General features: G+C 37.7%; 4 protein-coding genes across 5 annotated transcripts in view; 2 read left to right on the top strand and 2 right to left on the bottom strand.

Moving 5' to 3' along the window:
- gnav1 (guanine nucleotide binding protein (G protein) alpha v1) overlaps nt 1–8,253 on the top strand; it is a 33,001-nt gene extending 24,748 nt beyond the window's left edge. Inside the window, exons 6-9 of one of the 2 annotated variants that reach the window (XM_043222747.1) lie at nt 686–815; nt 1,960–2,031; nt 5,047–5,134; nt 7,248–8,253. In XM_043222747.1, the coding sequence (XP_043078682.1) occupies nt 686–815; nt 1,960–2,031; nt 5,047–5,134; nt 7,248–7,438 (481 nt within the window). In that variant the 3' untranslated portion in view covers nt 7,439–8,253. The remainder of the gene's footprint in view (nt 1–685; nt 816–1,959; nt 2,032–5,046; nt 5,135–7,247) is intronic. The other variant, XM_043222748.1, reaches the window with a different exon arrangement.
- Nucleotides 8,254–8,317: 64 nt separating this feature from the next.
- On the bottom strand, nt 8,318–10,493 carry npb (neuropeptide B). Its single transcript, XM_043223004.1, has 2 exons — nt 10,044–10,493; nt 8,318–9,363 (listed from the first exon to the last, which is right to left on the bottom strand). Exons 1-2 carry the CDS (start codon nt 10,449–10,451, stop codon nt 9,235–9,237), a joined length of 537 nt encoding a protein of 178 aa, XP_043078939.1. The 5' UTR covers nt 10,452–10,493; the 3' UTR covers nt 8,318–9,234.
- A 756-nt stretch (nt 10,494–11,249) lies between these two features.
- On the bottom strand, nt 11,250–15,338 carry sgsh (N-sulfoglucosamine sulfohydrolase (sulfamidase)). Its single transcript, XM_043222650.1, is given in 8 exon segments — nt 11,250–11,511; nt 11,514–11,936; nt 13,025–13,228; nt 13,304–13,385; nt 13,465–13,796; nt 14,711–14,816; nt 14,884–15,044; nt 15,172–15,338. Coding segments are annotated over 8 exon segments (1,533 nt in total). The 5' UTR covers nt 15,263–15,338; the 3' UTR covers nt 11,250–11,377.
- A 97-nt stretch (nt 15,339–15,435) lies between these two features.
- The window catches only part of slc26a11 (solute carrier family 26 member 11), a 9,313-nt gene continuing 7,248 nt past the window's right edge, over nt 15,436–17,500 (top strand). The window contains exons 1-3 of the mRNA XM_043222628.1: nt 15,436–15,581; nt 16,487–16,775; nt 16,852–17,044. Of these exons, the coding sequence (XP_043078563.1) occupies nt 16,593–16,775; nt 16,852–17,044 (376 nt within the window). The 5' untranslated portion in view covers nt 15,436–15,581; nt 16,487–16,592. The remainder of the gene's footprint in view (nt 15,582–16,486; nt 16,776–16,851; nt 17,045–17,500) is intronic.

Genomic DNA, 17,500 nt, shown 5'->3' with positions numbered 1-17,500 from the left:
AGCAAAACTAACGTAGCCGTTAATATCGCAGTCTCGGCATCAGCTATGTTCATGATTCAATTCATTTGTCTTATTTTATGGGAAACCCTTACGTATTAGTGTCCCGTAAGGCACGTATAGATTTATTGTTCCATCATGTTTGAAGTGTGAGTATTGATGGTTTTCATTTCGGACGTGTCTGGGAATCTTTCCCACAAATATCGTGAAGAGACGGCGCGGGATGAAGTGAAAGATGGAAAATAAATGTGAGAGAGAGAACCATAGAGACGCTTGCTTGCTTGTTTAGCAGACAAGAAAGCAGACACTCTTCGCTTTCCCGCTCTTTTTAGAGGTTTTCCGAACAGGAGAAACCTTTAATCAAGCGTCTTGTTTTGCTTTGCTTTGCTTTGCCGCCTATTTGCTAACTGCTAGCTAACGAGCTAACTCTTTTAGCAATGTGATCTAAAACGCATTGAGGGGAAATTTAGCGGAGACTGTTAATTAGAGATGTTCGTTTGATGACATCAAGAGCCCAACGGTCCGGTTTTCGCGTGTACAGATGCGTGTCGCTAGTTAGCAGCACATTAGCGTAGCAAACGAGGCGCTGCTGTAAAGGCCATGTTCAGAAACCATTGGGTTTGTTTTCTGTGGGGTCGTATCGGGTGTTTCGTCACGCTTCGGACATTTTGTCTCTTTCTCTCCGCAGAATGTATGACGTCGGGGGCCAGAGGACGGAGAGGAGGAAGTGGATCAGCTGTTTCGAGGACGTGAGGGCCGTGCTGTTCGTCGTCTCTCTGAGTGGATACGACATGACGTTAGTAGAAGATCCGTCTATGGTGAGGCTTTCACGTTCGCCAGAGGTTCACTTAATGTTCATGAACAAACAAGCGAAGGCACCAAAATGTTATCGAAAGTTGCCGGCATTAAAAAAATTAATTGGCTACCGTACAAAATTGGTATCAGTAATATAATGGCCGCCATTCACGAGTGTTACCAAGCTTGGAAGGAAAAAAAAATAATTAAAAACATAATATAGGGCGAGTAAAATATGGGGTATTTTTTAATTTTTGGTCGAACTATTCTTTTAATCAACAAAAATGTATTTATTTATTCATTGTAAAGTGTACCATTTATTTAGCAACCTGTAATCATTACAAATTAATTTTGGGCAATGTTTAATTGTCATTAGTCTCATCCAAAGTTAATTTTTTTTTTTTTTTTTTTTTTTTTTACATAATATGTGTGTGCATGCTGTGTATATTTATTATGTGTGTGTATATATATATAAATGCACACATGCATGAATATATTTAAGAAAAATGCTTATCTATTAAATGCATTTGTATAGGACTTACATTATATGAATATAAATATATGTGCAAATATTTCCAAATATTATGCGTTTCTTTTTATATACATAATAATAAATGGAAACCGTATACGCGCGTATATTATAGAAAAAAACTAATTGGCTGCGAAAAATTTGGGTAACACGCAAATAAGCATCAGTGTTAAATGAAGTCATTTAGAAAAGAAAATGTCATTCAAGCAATCATTACAAATGTAATATTATGAAACTTAAATTTGGTAAAACCAAAAAATAAGTATCATTAACACGTGTTCTGGAATATAAGTCACTTTTTTTTAATGCAGTTACAGTCAAGATACAGTCAGTTCTATAATAACTTTTCATTGTATCAATATTTTACATTATTTCTGAATGTAATAATAAAATTGTGTACACCCAAACCTTTCTCTCTCACCAATGCAATTTTGATCCAGCGAGGCTGTTTTTGTGTGCTAATGTTGAAAGTAAGATTTTAGTTTCAACCTATTGCAGCGCTTGATGTATTATCGTATTCTGAAATTCAGTAACAGCACTGACCTCAGCTTTTCTGACTCCTCGTGTGAAATCACAAGAGCATGCTGGGATCTCGAGGGAACGACGGCTCTTGTTTTTCACTTTGTGCTCTTGTTTAGAATCGACTGCAGGAGAGTCTCAAGCTGTTCTCGTCAATCTGCAATAACGTCTTCTTCAGAAGTACTTCAATGGTAAGGAACGGCTCAATTAACGGAGATGGCTCATCCAATCTCATCGCCCCATTAGCTCAAGAGACGGCCAAAACATTCAACACATGTGACCAAAAAAAGTCAATATCGCCAAAGAGTGCCTTTCAACCCCCTCTTAATACTCCAAAATGTTCCCATTTGCTTTTTTGACAGATATATAGATATATAGATATATAGATATATAGATATAGATATAGAGAGATAGAGATAGAGATAGATAGAGATAGATAAAGATATAGATAGATAGATATATAGATATAGATAGAGATAGATAGATAGAGATAGATAGATATAGATAGATAAGTAGATAGATAAGTAGATAGATAGATATAGATAAGTAGATATATAGATATAGATAGATAGATAGATAAGTAGATATATAGATATAGATAGATAAGTAGATATATAGATATAGATAGATATATAGATAGATAGATATAGATAGATAAGTAGATATATAGATATAGATAGATAAGTAGATAGATAGATAGATAGATAGATATGACACTCAAGTACTACAGAAACATATTAGCTATGCACTTTTTTTTATAATTATGGGCCATTATTTGACTAATCTGATTTGTCCACTCTGTTATGGACATATATATTACTGTTAAATATGTTAATGATGTTTTCTGAATGGTATGATCTCCCTTCTCTAAACAGGGTTTTTAAAAAATAATGTAGTAATAATAAATAATATAATTATATCCCCAGTCACATTGATTGATTTGTGACTCGTTTTTGTTTTAAGCAACATCAACCACAAATGAATGCTGTGCCCACATTTTAAAACAAAGACGGGGTGGATATTAGCTTACAACAAACTCTGATTAGCTAAATATTTAGTCTGGCTGTTGAAAAGAATGTGGTATGTGTAAACTTACATATTTTTAAAAATACAGTATTCTAATCATTTCTAGCATGTTTTATGGACTTTTCTTAAAGGGGCGGATTTCCTAATAACACGGGGTGGACAACCATTCAAGGCACATGAATTTCTTTTTTTATTACATAATAATATTGTTTTAGTTACCAAATGATCAGTGCACATTTGTCAAATTATCAATAAGTTTTTATATTATTATTATTTTATTATTTGACATCAGCAAAATAATTTTAATTATTAATTAATTAATAATTAATAATTTTATTATCTTCATCCATAAACAAAACTAAATAAAAATCTAGAAAACGTATCTAAAACCCCAAATAATGCCAAATAATGTTATGAATATACAGATTTATTCTAATATAACACACCCTTTTGTTGTGATTTTACGGTAATTTATCGTGGCAAATGAGTTATGCATCATATTTACATTTATATTTGTATTTATATTTATATTTATATTAGGCGTTGAAAACTGAAAACTGTTAAAAAGTATAATATAATAAAAATAAATAAAATGCATATATTTTTTTCAGCCAGTTCTACGTTTTCAGATGTTTATTTTTGGCTCGTTATTTCCTGATAGGTCTTTCGGGCTCCTCCCCTAAAGATACTTCAGCGCTTTAATTTTTCAGCTTTCATTCTTAACCTTCACACCTTTGTCTTTGCAAGAAAACCAACAAATGAACCGTAATCTTTTGTGACGATGTTCCGCTTCTGAAATGACTTCCCGTTTCTGCTGACATCATCGAGTACTCTCATTCTAAGCCCCTCCCCTCCGTTCTGTCAAAAGTACGTATAGTCTAGTTACTAGTTTTTTAGTCTTTTTCTATTGACGTTAACTTCCCGTCACCCGTGTCAGGGAGTTCTTCTCAAGCTGTGTGCCTACGTCTCATTATAAACTCGTTTTACCGTTCATGCTTTTGATGAGAGCGTGTCGCTCGTTGGCTCCTTGCGGTTTCGTTCATCTGAACTTCTTCAATGATTTCACCGATTGCTGTACCTTGCTTTGCTAACCTCGCCTCGCCTTCCCTCGTAATTACAGCCCACGTCGTCAGTTAGCCCAGACTTTGTTATAATTGCCCATGTCGTTTGATAATTAAACTAGCAGCCGTAATTTAGACCGTCCCCGTGGGTGACGGTGGTCCGCTTGCTGTCTGCCTATTTATCGCACGCCCTCCGTAAACCTCTTTCCGTGTAATGAGGTGCGCTAACTGCCCTTGTTAGGATGCGTTTTATAGCCACGTTAGTCATACTCTGTTGTTTCGCAACGCTGAGCAAATTCATGGCTGGATTAAGCCTTTAATTAAGCCATTATACTGAGCCCGACTCAACGTTTTTTTTTTTTCTTTTCTGTCGTCTTTTGTGTGGTGTAAACGTAAAAGTGCAAGAGTTTGTCCAAAAGTGAACGTTTGCTGAAAATGTACATCCATCCAGGACGCAGATGAGTTCGTTTCTTCGTCAGATTTGGAGAAATGCAGCATCGCATCAATTGCGGCGAATGGGTGCCGCTGGAATAAGAGTCCAAGCAGCTAAATAAAAACGACACAATAATTCCTCAACGCTCCAGCAACTGATGTCACGTGAAGCAAAAAGCTGCTTGTTTGCAGGAGACCCCCTCCGTCATGAACGGTGTTTTACATTTAAACCGTTGTTTCTGTCCAAAATCTATAATTCATACGAGTTAAAAATTAGTTCAGAGCTGTTTTGCCTCTAAATGATGATTGATCTGTGCATATTTCTCTCCTGATTCAGACAAGATGACCTTTTCCACAAAAAAAAGCACTATTCTGGATAAAGGACTCAAAGTAAAAATGTCTTATTAATGAAATATTTCTTACAAACATGCGTCTTTATTGATGTGGATTACTTGTGCATTATCAGATGGTTGGACTTTCGTTCTGACGGCACCCATTTACTGCAATGAATCCAATAAACAAACTGCATATTAAATGAACTATTCCTTTTACAATCTGTGTTTTTTTGTCCAATCGGTCATTGTGACCCCATAAGACCATCGATAGCTGTTGTATAGCACTGATCCTGAACGCTCTTGTCCCGAATGACTGATTGATGGGTTTCGTTCGTCTCTTTTTGTTTTGCAGATATTATTCATGAACAAGATCGATCTTTTCCAAGAGAAGATTCTCCACTCCGGGCGTCACCTGCGGCATTACCTTCCTCAGTTCAGAGGTGAGAGACAGATCTGTGGCGACGCGTGAATCATGTTAACTTTCTCTGCAGACTCTTGAATGAAAGTGCATTCATTTCATTTCAGTTTTATTTGTTTGCTCACGTCCTTTTATTAAAGCACAGAGTTGGCAAGCTTTCCTCCTACTGATCCTGAATATATTCATTCTGTCTTTATTTGTGTTTGATTTAGTCGTTTCTTTTGCTAATTCGTTCTCCAGCTATCCACTCATTTAAGCTCATTAATTATTTTGTCACTTTCGTTCTATTTTCTATTCTTTTTTGTTCTTTTGTTTATCGAATTTTCGTTTTTCTTTTTCCAGTTTATCGTTTCATTGTTTGTTTCTTCACTGGTTTTAGCTGTTCATTTCATCCAATTATCCGTTTATTTTTTTTTGTCGTTGTTTTTCTTTCTCTGTTCTTTTGTTTGATTATTCGTTTCATTCCTTTGTTCTAGTGTTGTTGTTTCATTCTTAATCGTTTTACTTTGTTTGTTCTCGCTTTTCTATAGTTTTTCTTTTATTCCGCTTTATTTCATTAATTGAGTTTTTATATTTTTCATTTATCTATTTGTTTTGCTCATTTTGTCATTTACATGCTTTTTTCATTCAAGCCGTTTAATCTTTAATCATTTAATTTAACTTATTCGTGTTTGTCGTTTTTCTTTTAGTCACATGTTTGATTTTCTTTCGTTAATTCTCTTTCTTTTTTATTTTTCATTTATTTGTAAATGTGCTTTTTTTTTTTTTTTTTCTTCTCTCTTTGTTCCATTCATTTATATCCTGTTTATTTAGTTTCGGTTGTTCGTAGTCATACTTTCTTTCTTCAGACGTCCTATATAGCGCCGTCCTTCCGTTAAGACCGAATCCACCGCGTCGGCTCGAGTTTGTAGTTTGGCTGTTTAATCAGCCGGAATGGATCCCGTAGTTTTTACTTCAGGGAGAAAAGGTCAAGACGAACGAGGCTGGAAATTTCTGGCATGACACGGCCTCCTGTTCCCTCCTCCCGCTCTCTCCCTGACACTTGTACATGACAAAGTTAATCCCCCTTCAGATAGAAGATTACAGTAAAACCTTTTCACGACTACATTTCACCTGCTAATTCAGACGGACCCAGAAATGCATGCATCATGCAAATGTCAATTTAGCATTGGAGCTTCAGAGATTGATCCCATTCATCAACCTTGCCGTTAGGAGCGGATCTCGTCAGATATTCATAGACTCTCACTTCATTCTTTCCGTCCCCTTTTCTATGGGGAACACCTCAATTACATGGGCGTTCAGGGTTTCTTGGATATGCATAATTCATCATTGATAAATCCATGTGTTTTCGAAGCGGTCGCCTTTTTGCGTTCCAATCCGGCTGCTGATGAGCTGGATTCATGTTTATGTGTTTCGATTTATAGCTTAAATGTTCTATATAGAATATACTTTTGCACCTATGCAAAGGAAAACATCGATATTTCACTTTCTCTGAGCTAAATAGAGCGCATTAATTGCAATGCATTTATGATACAACCTTAATTTTTTCATACAAATGCATAATTATTTTTACACCTGCAAATAAATCTTTTTACACATCCAAATCGTGAGTAATTGCGTCAAAAATAAAGTTTTTGTTTACGAAATACGTATAAGTACTGTGTGCATTTATAAATGCGTACATAAGCAGTCTATGTATTGTGTTTCTTGCATATACTTATATTAAATATCAATATATTTCAAATATAAACATAACATTTTTCTTAAATATACACATGCACGTGTTTGCATTTATATATTCATAAAACACATACACACACGTATATTGTGTAAATAAAACTTTATTTCGGATGCAGTTAATCGCGATTTAATTTGACGACACGAATAAATACTTTTATTCAGCGCAGACACCTTTGCTATTCTTTCAAAAACATTTATAAATCAAAGAGTGTTGCGCAAGCGCGTATCGTTTTCACTAAATGTTAAGCAGCAACTAAAGCTGATAATAATAAGAAATGTTTCTCGAGCAGTAAATCGGCCAATTAGAACGAAGCACCATGTGATATTGAAAATTCAGCCCTGCGTGAAAGGAATAAATCACATATTCTAAAGGCAATCAAAACTTTTTCCCGCAGGAGCCGACTGTGACGTGGACGCCGCCGCCCGGTTCCTCGCCTCCATGTTCGTATCCCTCAACACAACCCCCAGCAAGCTCATCTACCACCACTTCACCACGGCCACGGACACCTCCAACGTGCAGGTGGTCTTCCAGGTCGTCATGGACACCATCATCAAGGAGAACCTGGAGGCCGTGTCTCTGCTCTGAGAGCCGTTCCTCTTTTAAAAACTCAAAGGCTCGCGGATGAGCCCTTCACGATGCTGGTGGTATTTATTGAAAGCGATGCTCTGACTCGGGATGCGCGCTTTTCCCCCGAAGCGATAAATGCCGGTTTATTTTCTTCTCACAGATTGAAAAAAAAAAAGACCAAGTGTCTGATAACAACGGCGTAATCGACACGTATGAGTTGTGGAAGTGTATAATGTGGATTTGAAGGGTATATTATGCTGTCCTTCGAGTGGTCGAGTTGCTCGTCCAAGCATCCAATAATTTTCCACCTGACATCCCTCACTTCCTGTGTGTACGTTATACCATGGTTAATCATCACTTATAAAATAACCTTTTCCTCCTGTGTAAATCTTTGTCCAACATTCAGAGATTGAACACCCTGTCAGGGTCCAGAGTGTTGTTTTTGGTGTGTGTGTGTGTGTGTGTGTGTGTGTGTGTGTGTGTGTGTGTGTGTGTGTGTGTGTGTGTTATTTGTGTGTGCTTTGACTTGTTTGGCGATCCAGCACTTTTATAGTCGTTGAGTCTCGGCGATTCAATCTGAGGTGAGCTGAACGCGCACACACACACACACACACACACACACACACACACACACACACATCTACATGAAGCATCATGGCACCTGCAGCAAACCGTAAATGCATTTGAAATAATGTCACTTTATTCAGTTGCTGTGCATTTTGGCTATTTAGATGCTGTACGTCGTGCCACTTTTCACGCAACTCTTTCGTAAATGCCAAAAGAAAACCGGCCACTGTGAATAGAAACGTCATTAAAAACCAACATTGATCTTTTTCTGATGTCTTCTGATTTCTCGCGCTGTGAGTGGCATGAGACAAATGCGTCGCGTACACAGAGTGAACGGTATATCTTTCAAGTTTAATAAAATAAAGAAAACATCTTTGAAAGTTTTTGCTCGTGACAGCGAACTCTTTTTATGAACGTTTAATACATCTGGGAGTAGGTACAGGAGACGGGGGGATATGGGGGGGGTCAGAGGAGGACAGATCGAACAGAAAACACCTCTCCGTTTTGTGTCTGTGGGTTTCGTATTTTTCCATTTACAAATTTAAAGCAGCGAACTTCACATCGTGTGAACCAGGGGGTGCTCAAAACTGCTCTCCGAGATCTGTTTTCCTGCAAAATATAGCCGACGCCGAGTGCGTTCACACTGGGAGTGACCCGAATTCGGTTTGACTTCGCTTTGCTTTATGCGAAACCGTAGCTACGTTTCATTACCAAATTTCACTTTAAAAAGAATAAGAGATTTCTGTGTATGACGAAACGTGTCCAACTTGATTTTTAACTCTTTTGAGAGTGGGCGTGGCTAATATTGAACTTAAATATTTTAATATTTTACGATTGTTTTTAGCGGCTCGTTATGCTTCTTTGTGTCGCAAACGTGTTTATTTTCATATTATTCGAACGCTGTGTCTGTAATTATAAACGCACTAGTTTGTAGCGCAAATAGTTTACTTCACTTTTTTTTTTTTTCCCGCCATTTGGCGGCTAACGATTCGAACGTCTTCGAACTTTCGCTTTCCGCGAATGGAATTACCGTGAAGTCAGCGATTTATCGGTCGAAATGAAAACGATTATCACGGCGCATAACTAAACTTTGCAGGAAAGCATGTCTTCGTTGGGCAGCGCCGAACATCCCCGGTTGTAAATCAAGTAAACATTCAATGTCAACAGCGCGCCTCGCTGCCTTGGCTGTAAACGCTCCTGAAATGGAAGAGACTTCGGGTCGGGGGAAGGAGAGAGACGGGTTCCGCTCAGGAGGAGAAGCAGTCCAGCGAGTCGAGCGAGAGAAACACGTCTGCTTTGCACCGAAACGTGCTCGAACCGTCCTGGACCAGCTCGCAGCTCTGTAGGTTTGGAGAAATGTCCTTTACGCAGATGGCCTGAGGGGAAAACGACATGGTAAACGTTAACGGAAGCGACGGCTCCGACGTTTCGCGTCGTTCTTTATTATTTTTAGCCCCAAAAAACATAGACCAGATATCAAAGAATAAGGTATTGCCTACGTTAAATCTGACTGAGATAAAGTTTTAATGTTAAAACACTTGAATATGACTTTGATGAGTTGGCTATATATATATATATATATATATATATATATTATATATATATATATATATATAATAAATATATATATATATATATATATATATATATATATATATATATATATATATATATATATATATATATATATATATATATATATATAAAAATTTATTTTTTAAACCACATTTATATTTCATTTGTAAAAAGAAATTAAAGTATACAAAAAGTATTTAAAGACATTCAGACATGCATTTGAATCTACATAAATCAATGTTATTCATATCGTAGATGTCATTACACATATGTTCTGAAAATATATTTAAAAAAAAATTACATATATATTTACATATACTAACTTTGCTCAGTAAGCATTGTATAATGGTTATGAATAAATTTTTTATGTATTATTTATTTTATTTTTTTAATTAACATTTTTAACTTTTAAATGAAACAGTTAAAATAGTGTAGCTATATATAGCCTATGCGTTTCCTCAGATATAGGAAGAGAGTTTACCATGTTTTTAAGAACCGGAGTTGGTCTGCTGCTGAAGTCGGGCATCACGCTGTTGGAGACGCCGGGGGTCTCGCTGCTGTCCAGCGCCGATTCCGTCTCAGATCTGCGCACGTACGGCGACCTCCGGATCCCGGACAGCAAACCCGAGGCTCTCCCGACGGAATAGTAGCTCGGCCCGGTGGACTGCTTGTACCAGGCGTCTGTGGGATGGCTGGAGATGAGGATGGAAACGGCCACGAACACGAGCACGGATCTGACGGACCTCTCCATTGCGCACTGGACCCAAACGCGTGCTTTGCGATCTGTGGTGCCTCGTAGCTTTTGGATTGATGTTCTGCACATCTGGAGTTTATATATATACCCCTCGGAGTCGTGATCTCGTTCGTCATTCCCCGCTAGATGATTCATGTTTCCGGCCAATAGGATCGATTCGCGCGTCTTTGCGCGTTTGGAGACGGCTGGGGAGCCTATAGCGTCAGGTGGATATGATGTGTGACGGGTTAATATTGTTTCTCTGTCACCGAACCTGTCTATATTGATCAATAAACGTCTTTCTGGCGTCACGGGGCAAATTAGAAAGAGAGTATCCAGCGCGTAAAGACGCACACACGCCTGAACCGAAGTATAACAATATAGTCTTAAATAATCGCTGAAGGAAATCTAAGTGCGTAGTACCTTAAGATGAAGTCGCATTAATAAGGGATTTAAAAATATTGATTTATTGATTTCTCTGTAATTGCACATTTTGGATAAACGTCACACGGTTTAACCAGACTGGAGGCTTTTTTAAATCATTTAAATGACAGCACTTTCAATACAGTACTTCATACAGCCATAACAAACTCGAGTTTAAACAAAAATGCAAAAATATTATTTTAAAATCCTTGGGTATCTGAGGTGACAAAACGAATGTTTATTATGCTTACTACGAATATTAGAATATTATTCTTAATGAAACAAATCTAAATAAAAAAAATGCAATTTAAAAATAATACCAAAAAAATGAACACATATAATATTTAAATACAATAATTGCAATTTTGACATGATAAAAATATATTACAATTATTATACGATCACGAAAATTGATTGACAGTTTTAAAAATGAAACTAGAGAGGCAGAGGACTTGTATATGGAGTCTACAATAATGAAAAATATGATCAAATATTTAAAAAAAATAATAATATTAAAAAGGGAGATACACATTTTTGTTATTTAAACATGTTTATTAACATTTTCAGTATAAAAACTACAAATATAATATTAAAACGGTGAACCTGAAGTGTAAAAGGTTTACACAGCTTTCTCTTTCTCTCTCTCAGATTTCAGGCGCTCATAGTTCATTGTACAGTGGTCGGCACTGCGGTTCCAGCTTGGTCTCAAGGACGGCATCCGGCTCACACACCCACGGATCCTCCGTCTGCCACTGCCACTTCAGCAGCCGATCCCTCAGGCTCTCCAGAAGCGGGCGTGGGCCGGATCGGCAGCCAGGTTCCGCGTCTCCGTCGGATCTGACTGGATGTCAAACAGCTCCCACCTCTCCCGGTAGTAATACTCCTTCAGAGTCTTAAACCAGCCCGTGGGCCGACCCGCGCGCGTCCTGTTCAGCAGATCCTGGAAGGTCGGGGACACGTAGAAGTCCTGGTCTATAGGGAAGGGCATGCGGTAGTGCATGTTGTGCAGGAGGCGGTAGCGGCCCCGGTGGATGGAGCGCATGGGGTAGAACATGGTGACCTCGTGGAGACTCTGGCTGGCATAGACGGTGAGCCAGGACGGTTCTGAGATCAGGGCCGGGAGAAGAGACCGACCAGTCAGCACCACCGGGCCAGCCCGTGAGAGACTGTACGATGGGTACCGCAAAGAAAACCAGTCCAGGATGGTGGGAGTGATGTCTGGTAACACAACAAAAAAAAGTGAGAGATGCTGTTTTGCGGTGTCATACAATAACGCACGGTTGTTAAAAAAAAGTGTTTTAACTTTAAAAATATGGTCGAGAGCAAAAACATTATAATAAGAATGACATTTTTTATATCATATGAACAATTAGCAATTCATACAAAGATAAAATGTTACACTGACAATAATTGAAAGATTGAAATAAAAATGTGAAACTAAACAGAATCTAGAATGAAAATGTGCAATAAAAAAAGTTATTATATATTGACAATAATCTTATCAGTAAATAAAAAGATACAAGCATCATGAGATTTTGTACTTTAGTGCATTTAATTGTGATCACATCCAAAATAAAATAAAGTTGTTTACACATATTATATATATATATATATATATACATAAATTTAAATATATATATATATATATATATATATATATATATATATATATATATATATATATATATATATATATATATATATATATATATATATATATATATATATATATACAATATACATATATTATATATATATATATATATATATATATATATATATATATATATATATATATATATATATATATATACATATATATATATATATATATATATAAAATATATTAAAAATATATTAAAAATGCAAACATGCATGCATATTTAAGAAAAAAATTCTATATAAAATATTTGTATGATATAAAATATAAGCATTTAAAACTATATACATGTAAATATTTTTAAATATATTATATATCGTATGCATGTGCATTTATATATACACCTAATAAATATACATAGTCCATAAGTCCATATACATACTAGTACAAATATCATTCGCTACACTGGTAATCTAGTGCGAAAAAAATGCAGTAATAATACAGAATTAAGTGTGAAATTGTTAAATGTGTATAAAAAGTATGTCTATACTCAGGCCTCAATCACAGAAACAAGTGCATGAAGGTGAAAGGTTTCTCTTTAACACAGGTGTACTGCTCCACCTAGTGGTTAAAAGCAGTTACAGCCCAAACCAAGCCCATGACAATCTTCAGACATCAAGTACTCAAGCTACGGATTGGCTCTTACCCAGCAGACTGACGTAGGCCTGGCTAACCTTCCCCCAGCGCCGCTGGTGTTCAGGCGAGGAGACCAGCATGGGTTCCTTCACGCCTGAGCCGTACAAGTTTGTGCGACCGTTGGGAAACGGAATCCCGTTATCCGAGCTGTAGATCACCAGAGTGTCATTTTCATACCCCGCGTCCCGCAGCTCTCGGAGAACCAGCCCGACACCTGCCGAATCAAGAGGAAAGCTCGTGAGGACCCGTGTCTGACCATCACGGGCGAATGGTGTAGAGCGCGCGTAACCTTGGTCCAGCCGGCCGACCGTTGTGTATTGAGCCGCGATGTCCGCCCTCGCTGCAGGAGTGTCCGGAACAAAGTACGGAACCTTTGCAAATACGAAGAGAGCGATGGTTCGCAAATTCAACTAATGACCTTTCACATCCGTCTTCGTTAGTAAGGCTCACCTCGACCTGGTCTGGAGAGTAATACTTCGGCTGCCAATCCGGGATTCTCCCCATTCCGCTCTCTCCGTTCCCGAACTTTTCGCAGAACATTCCATATTGAGGCTGGGAATGGCCGCAACGGTGAGGATCATGGAACGCCACGTAGAGGAAGAACGGACGCTCGTCTCCCGTCTCGCTCCTCTGCTCTTTCTGGCTCTGGAAGAACTTCCGGACAAGGAGCTTGATCTTGGTGATATTCCGACCCACCTGCAGAACGGAATCGGTCTCTTCGGTGTGGGCGAAATCAAACGGGTATACGGGGCCCGGACCGACGTGCTTTTTCCCGATGATACCTTCCAAAAAAAAAAAAAAAAAAAAAAAAAAAAAAGAAAAAAAGAGAGTGAATGAATTTAAAAAAAAAACTCATGTTTCGAGTATTTAGTTCTCTCTCTCGGGAACGGACTTCTGCATCGGTTGAGCAGAAATCAAAGGGATGGGCAACAAAAGGTGTTCAAGATGTGTAGGAAATGTTAGAAAAATGGAAAAATAAATTGTCGTGCTCATGAGCTACTTTGGTAACAATCTCCCATTTGATAGAAAGATTATTATCAGGGCTCAGAACAGAAAAAAATCCCAAAAATCATAATAAAATATATAAAAAAAAAAAAAAAAATATATAATAATATATATATATATATATAAATATATAAAAATTATTGAATTATAAAAATATATATATATATTAGTTAAAAAATTATTATATATATATATATATATATATATATATATATATATATATATATATATATATATATATATATATATATACACACCAAGCTGGTAACAAGCTGTTATTCTGTAAAAAAGATAACTGTATCTGGTCAAAAAATTTAAATAAACACAAAAATTCTAGTATAAAAAATGTTGAATTAAAAGGTTTTAATAATACAAACTGTGAGAAAACTCCTAACCTAATATACAGTCACAAAAGGTGCATGAGCAAGATTTTTGTTTTAGAGTTAGAAGAATAATTGGCTTTTCTTCATACAGATGTGATACACTGTTACAAGTCAGTCACTCAAAAAAAAAACATGTTTGATCATCTCGTCTTAAACAGAAATGGAATGAAAAAGAGGAAGAAAAATTGCACATTGCACTGACACAAAAGTTCGATTCAGTGGACATTTTTTCTGTTATCTGGCCTCACACACAGAAGTGCATTAATATTTTGATCATTTTTACATCTTCTAACCGATCTTCGTTGTACCTGTGCGAATGTTGGCTTGTTTCAGGATAAGAGGAAGACTCTGCACTCCATCAAACGAGTTAAAGTGATGAACTCCCTGGTGGAGGCCGTACATCCCATTCTGGTGCTGTAGAGCAGAAAAGAAGGTCAGGAATGGCCAAGGCTAAGTTAACAGACCTTGACCTCTGACCTACCTGCGGTAGTCCAGTCAGGATGGTGGAGCGACTCGGTGAGCAGCTGCTGACGGAGGTGAAGGCGTTCCTGAAGATCACGCTGCGCTCAGAAAGAGCCCGGAGATGAGGGGTCTGGACCACGGTGTTGTTGTAGACATCTGTTTCGAACCCGCCATCATCAGCTGTGTCGTACCACACAACATACACAACGTTAATGCAACGTAAATACAACGCGACAGATAGCAAGGAGACAGACATAGCTGTATAAATTAGTTGTACAAAAACTCACGACTGTGTTTTACCACACACCGATTATGAGAAGCACATTTCTCCTTCTGCACTCTCCTACATTACAACAAAGCAGAAAACACAACGAAGCCCAGGCGAGCAGAAGCGGCATCTTGGTGTCATCTGTGCCCAGGAATGTCACTGAAGCGACGCGAAAAAGCCTCGACTTTGTTGACACTCCGCGAGACGCACACTTCCGCCGCGGGGAGCGGGTCACGTGACCGCGATCAGCTGACCCGGATCTCCAGCCAATCGCGTGAGGGCTGGAGAGGACGCCAGGGCGCTGTTGCTCGGTCTGTCAAACAAACCTCGCTTCACTCCAGGACGCTGTGATTGCCCAAACGTTTTTGGTTGCTCAAACGTTTTGGATGTGAATAAAGAGGTTTCTGCGGCGGAGTGTTTGAAGCGCGAGGCTCAAAGGCACCTCTGAGGTTTGATCTTTAAGTTGATGTGTCGTTGTGTCTCTTAACATTCATCTCAACTTTCAGCTTGGTTTGTAAATACGCGTATCTAACTGGTATTATTATTATTATTATTATTTGTGTTATTATTATTGTTTAGCATGTTTTCTTGTCCAATGCTTATCCTTGATTTGCCTTGCACCGGGAACCCAGATCATGAGATCCTTTTAAAATGTCATATGATCAGTTTTAACTGCATGTTTACACCCTTTGCGATGATTATTTCCTTTCTTTCTCCTTTAATATTTAGCGATTTCTATCTCGTTCGTAATCGAAATTCAAAAGTAAAATCAAAAATAAAATGTACTGGTACGTTTATTGGAGCATACTTATAAATGCAAATCATTTTAGTAATTACGTATATGTTTTTCTTTGCACTAAGCATTTCGTATCTAAAAAAATAATATATATATATATATATATATATATATATATATATATATATATATATGTATGTATATGTGTGTTTATTTGAATTTTAAATGTTTTAATTTTTAACTACGTGAATGCAAAACAATAAACAGAATATTGGTATTTGCAATATATTAGTAATTTTAGTCATTTTTAAGGGTATTTTCATGGCAATTATTTTTTCTTTCTATTTCGCATCTCCTTACAATAATTAGCCTGTTTTTTTATATAATGCAAATGCAAAAAAAAAATAATAAAAAAAATATATATATATTTTTATTTTAATATTTTACACGTTTCTGGAGTGCTGTTTAAATGTATGCTGAAGAAAAAAAAAAACTTAATCGGTTTCCGAACAGGATGTTTTCGTCGCTGTGTGACTCACGTGTTCGAACGAGTGATTTCACAATCAGCGGTGTATGAATCTCGTGACCATGATCTTGTATTTTATGAATCCTCCACAGATATACTTCCCAAAAAACGCTTATGGAGAAGCAAGAAGAGACGTTCTGGTTTTGACGAGCGGTCCCTAACTGATGGTGTCCCGTCTCTGGGATCTGGGCTCTCGTGATGGAGCGGGTGACGGGTCTCCGCTGGTATGCCGCCCTGCGCTCGTGTTTTCCCATACTCACCTGGCTGCCCAGGTATAACCTGACCTGGCTGAAGATGGACCTGATCGCGGGTCTGACGGTGGGTTTGACCGCGGTTCCTCAGGCTCTGGCCTATGCGGAGGTGGCCGGTTTACCTGTGCAGGTAAGAACATCCAGGTTCTTCCAGACACTGAGACTGAGCAGGGTTAGTTTTAATATATATATGTTTTGTTTTCCAGTACGGCCTGTATTCTGCGTTCATGGGCGGATTCATCTACTGTGTTTTCGGGACATCTAAAGACATCACGCTGGGGCCGACCGCCATCATGTCTCTGCTGTGTTCGGGTTATATCGGCGGGGATCCCGTGTTTGCGGTGGCGCTCACGCTGCTGTGCGGCGTCGTCCAGGCCGGAATGGCTCTGCTGAGACTGGGTGAGATGGGAACGGCCTTAAAGGGACAGTTCGCCTACAGGGGTCAATTCTGTCGTCGTCCCAAACCGTAAGAGATCGGCTCGTCTTCTGAGCACAGATTAAGATATTTCGGATAAAATCTGCTCCTTTCCGAACCTGCATTGAAAGCAATGCGACTGAAACATTTTAGAAATGTAGCAAAGACGTCAGAAAGCTCTCGGATTTCATCACGAATATCTGAACTTGCGTTTATGAAGATGAGCGAGGGTCTTACGGGTTTGAAAGGACATTTTTGGAAGAACTATCCCTTTAATGTCAATATTTTGGTCATACTTTTGCCCTATTTTGGTGTGGTTTATACACAGATTTGCACAGTATTATTATTATTATTATTATTATTATTATTTATTATATATGTAGCTTTTAATTTTATTTAAGTTTGAGTCATTTATAGAGTAGTTTTAGATAGCAGTAGCA

The sequence above is a fragment of the Puntigrus tetrazona genome, chromosome 22, assembly GCF_018831695.1.
Source record: "Puntigrus tetrazona isolate hp1 chromosome 22, ASM1883169v1, whole genome shotgun sequence".
NCBI lineage: Eukaryota > Metazoa > Chordata > Actinopteri > Cypriniformes > Cyprinidae > Puntigrus > Puntigrus tetrazona.
The sequence above is the reverse complement of the archived record's forward strand: the minus strand, read 5'-3'. Positions and strand labels throughout refer to the sequence as shown.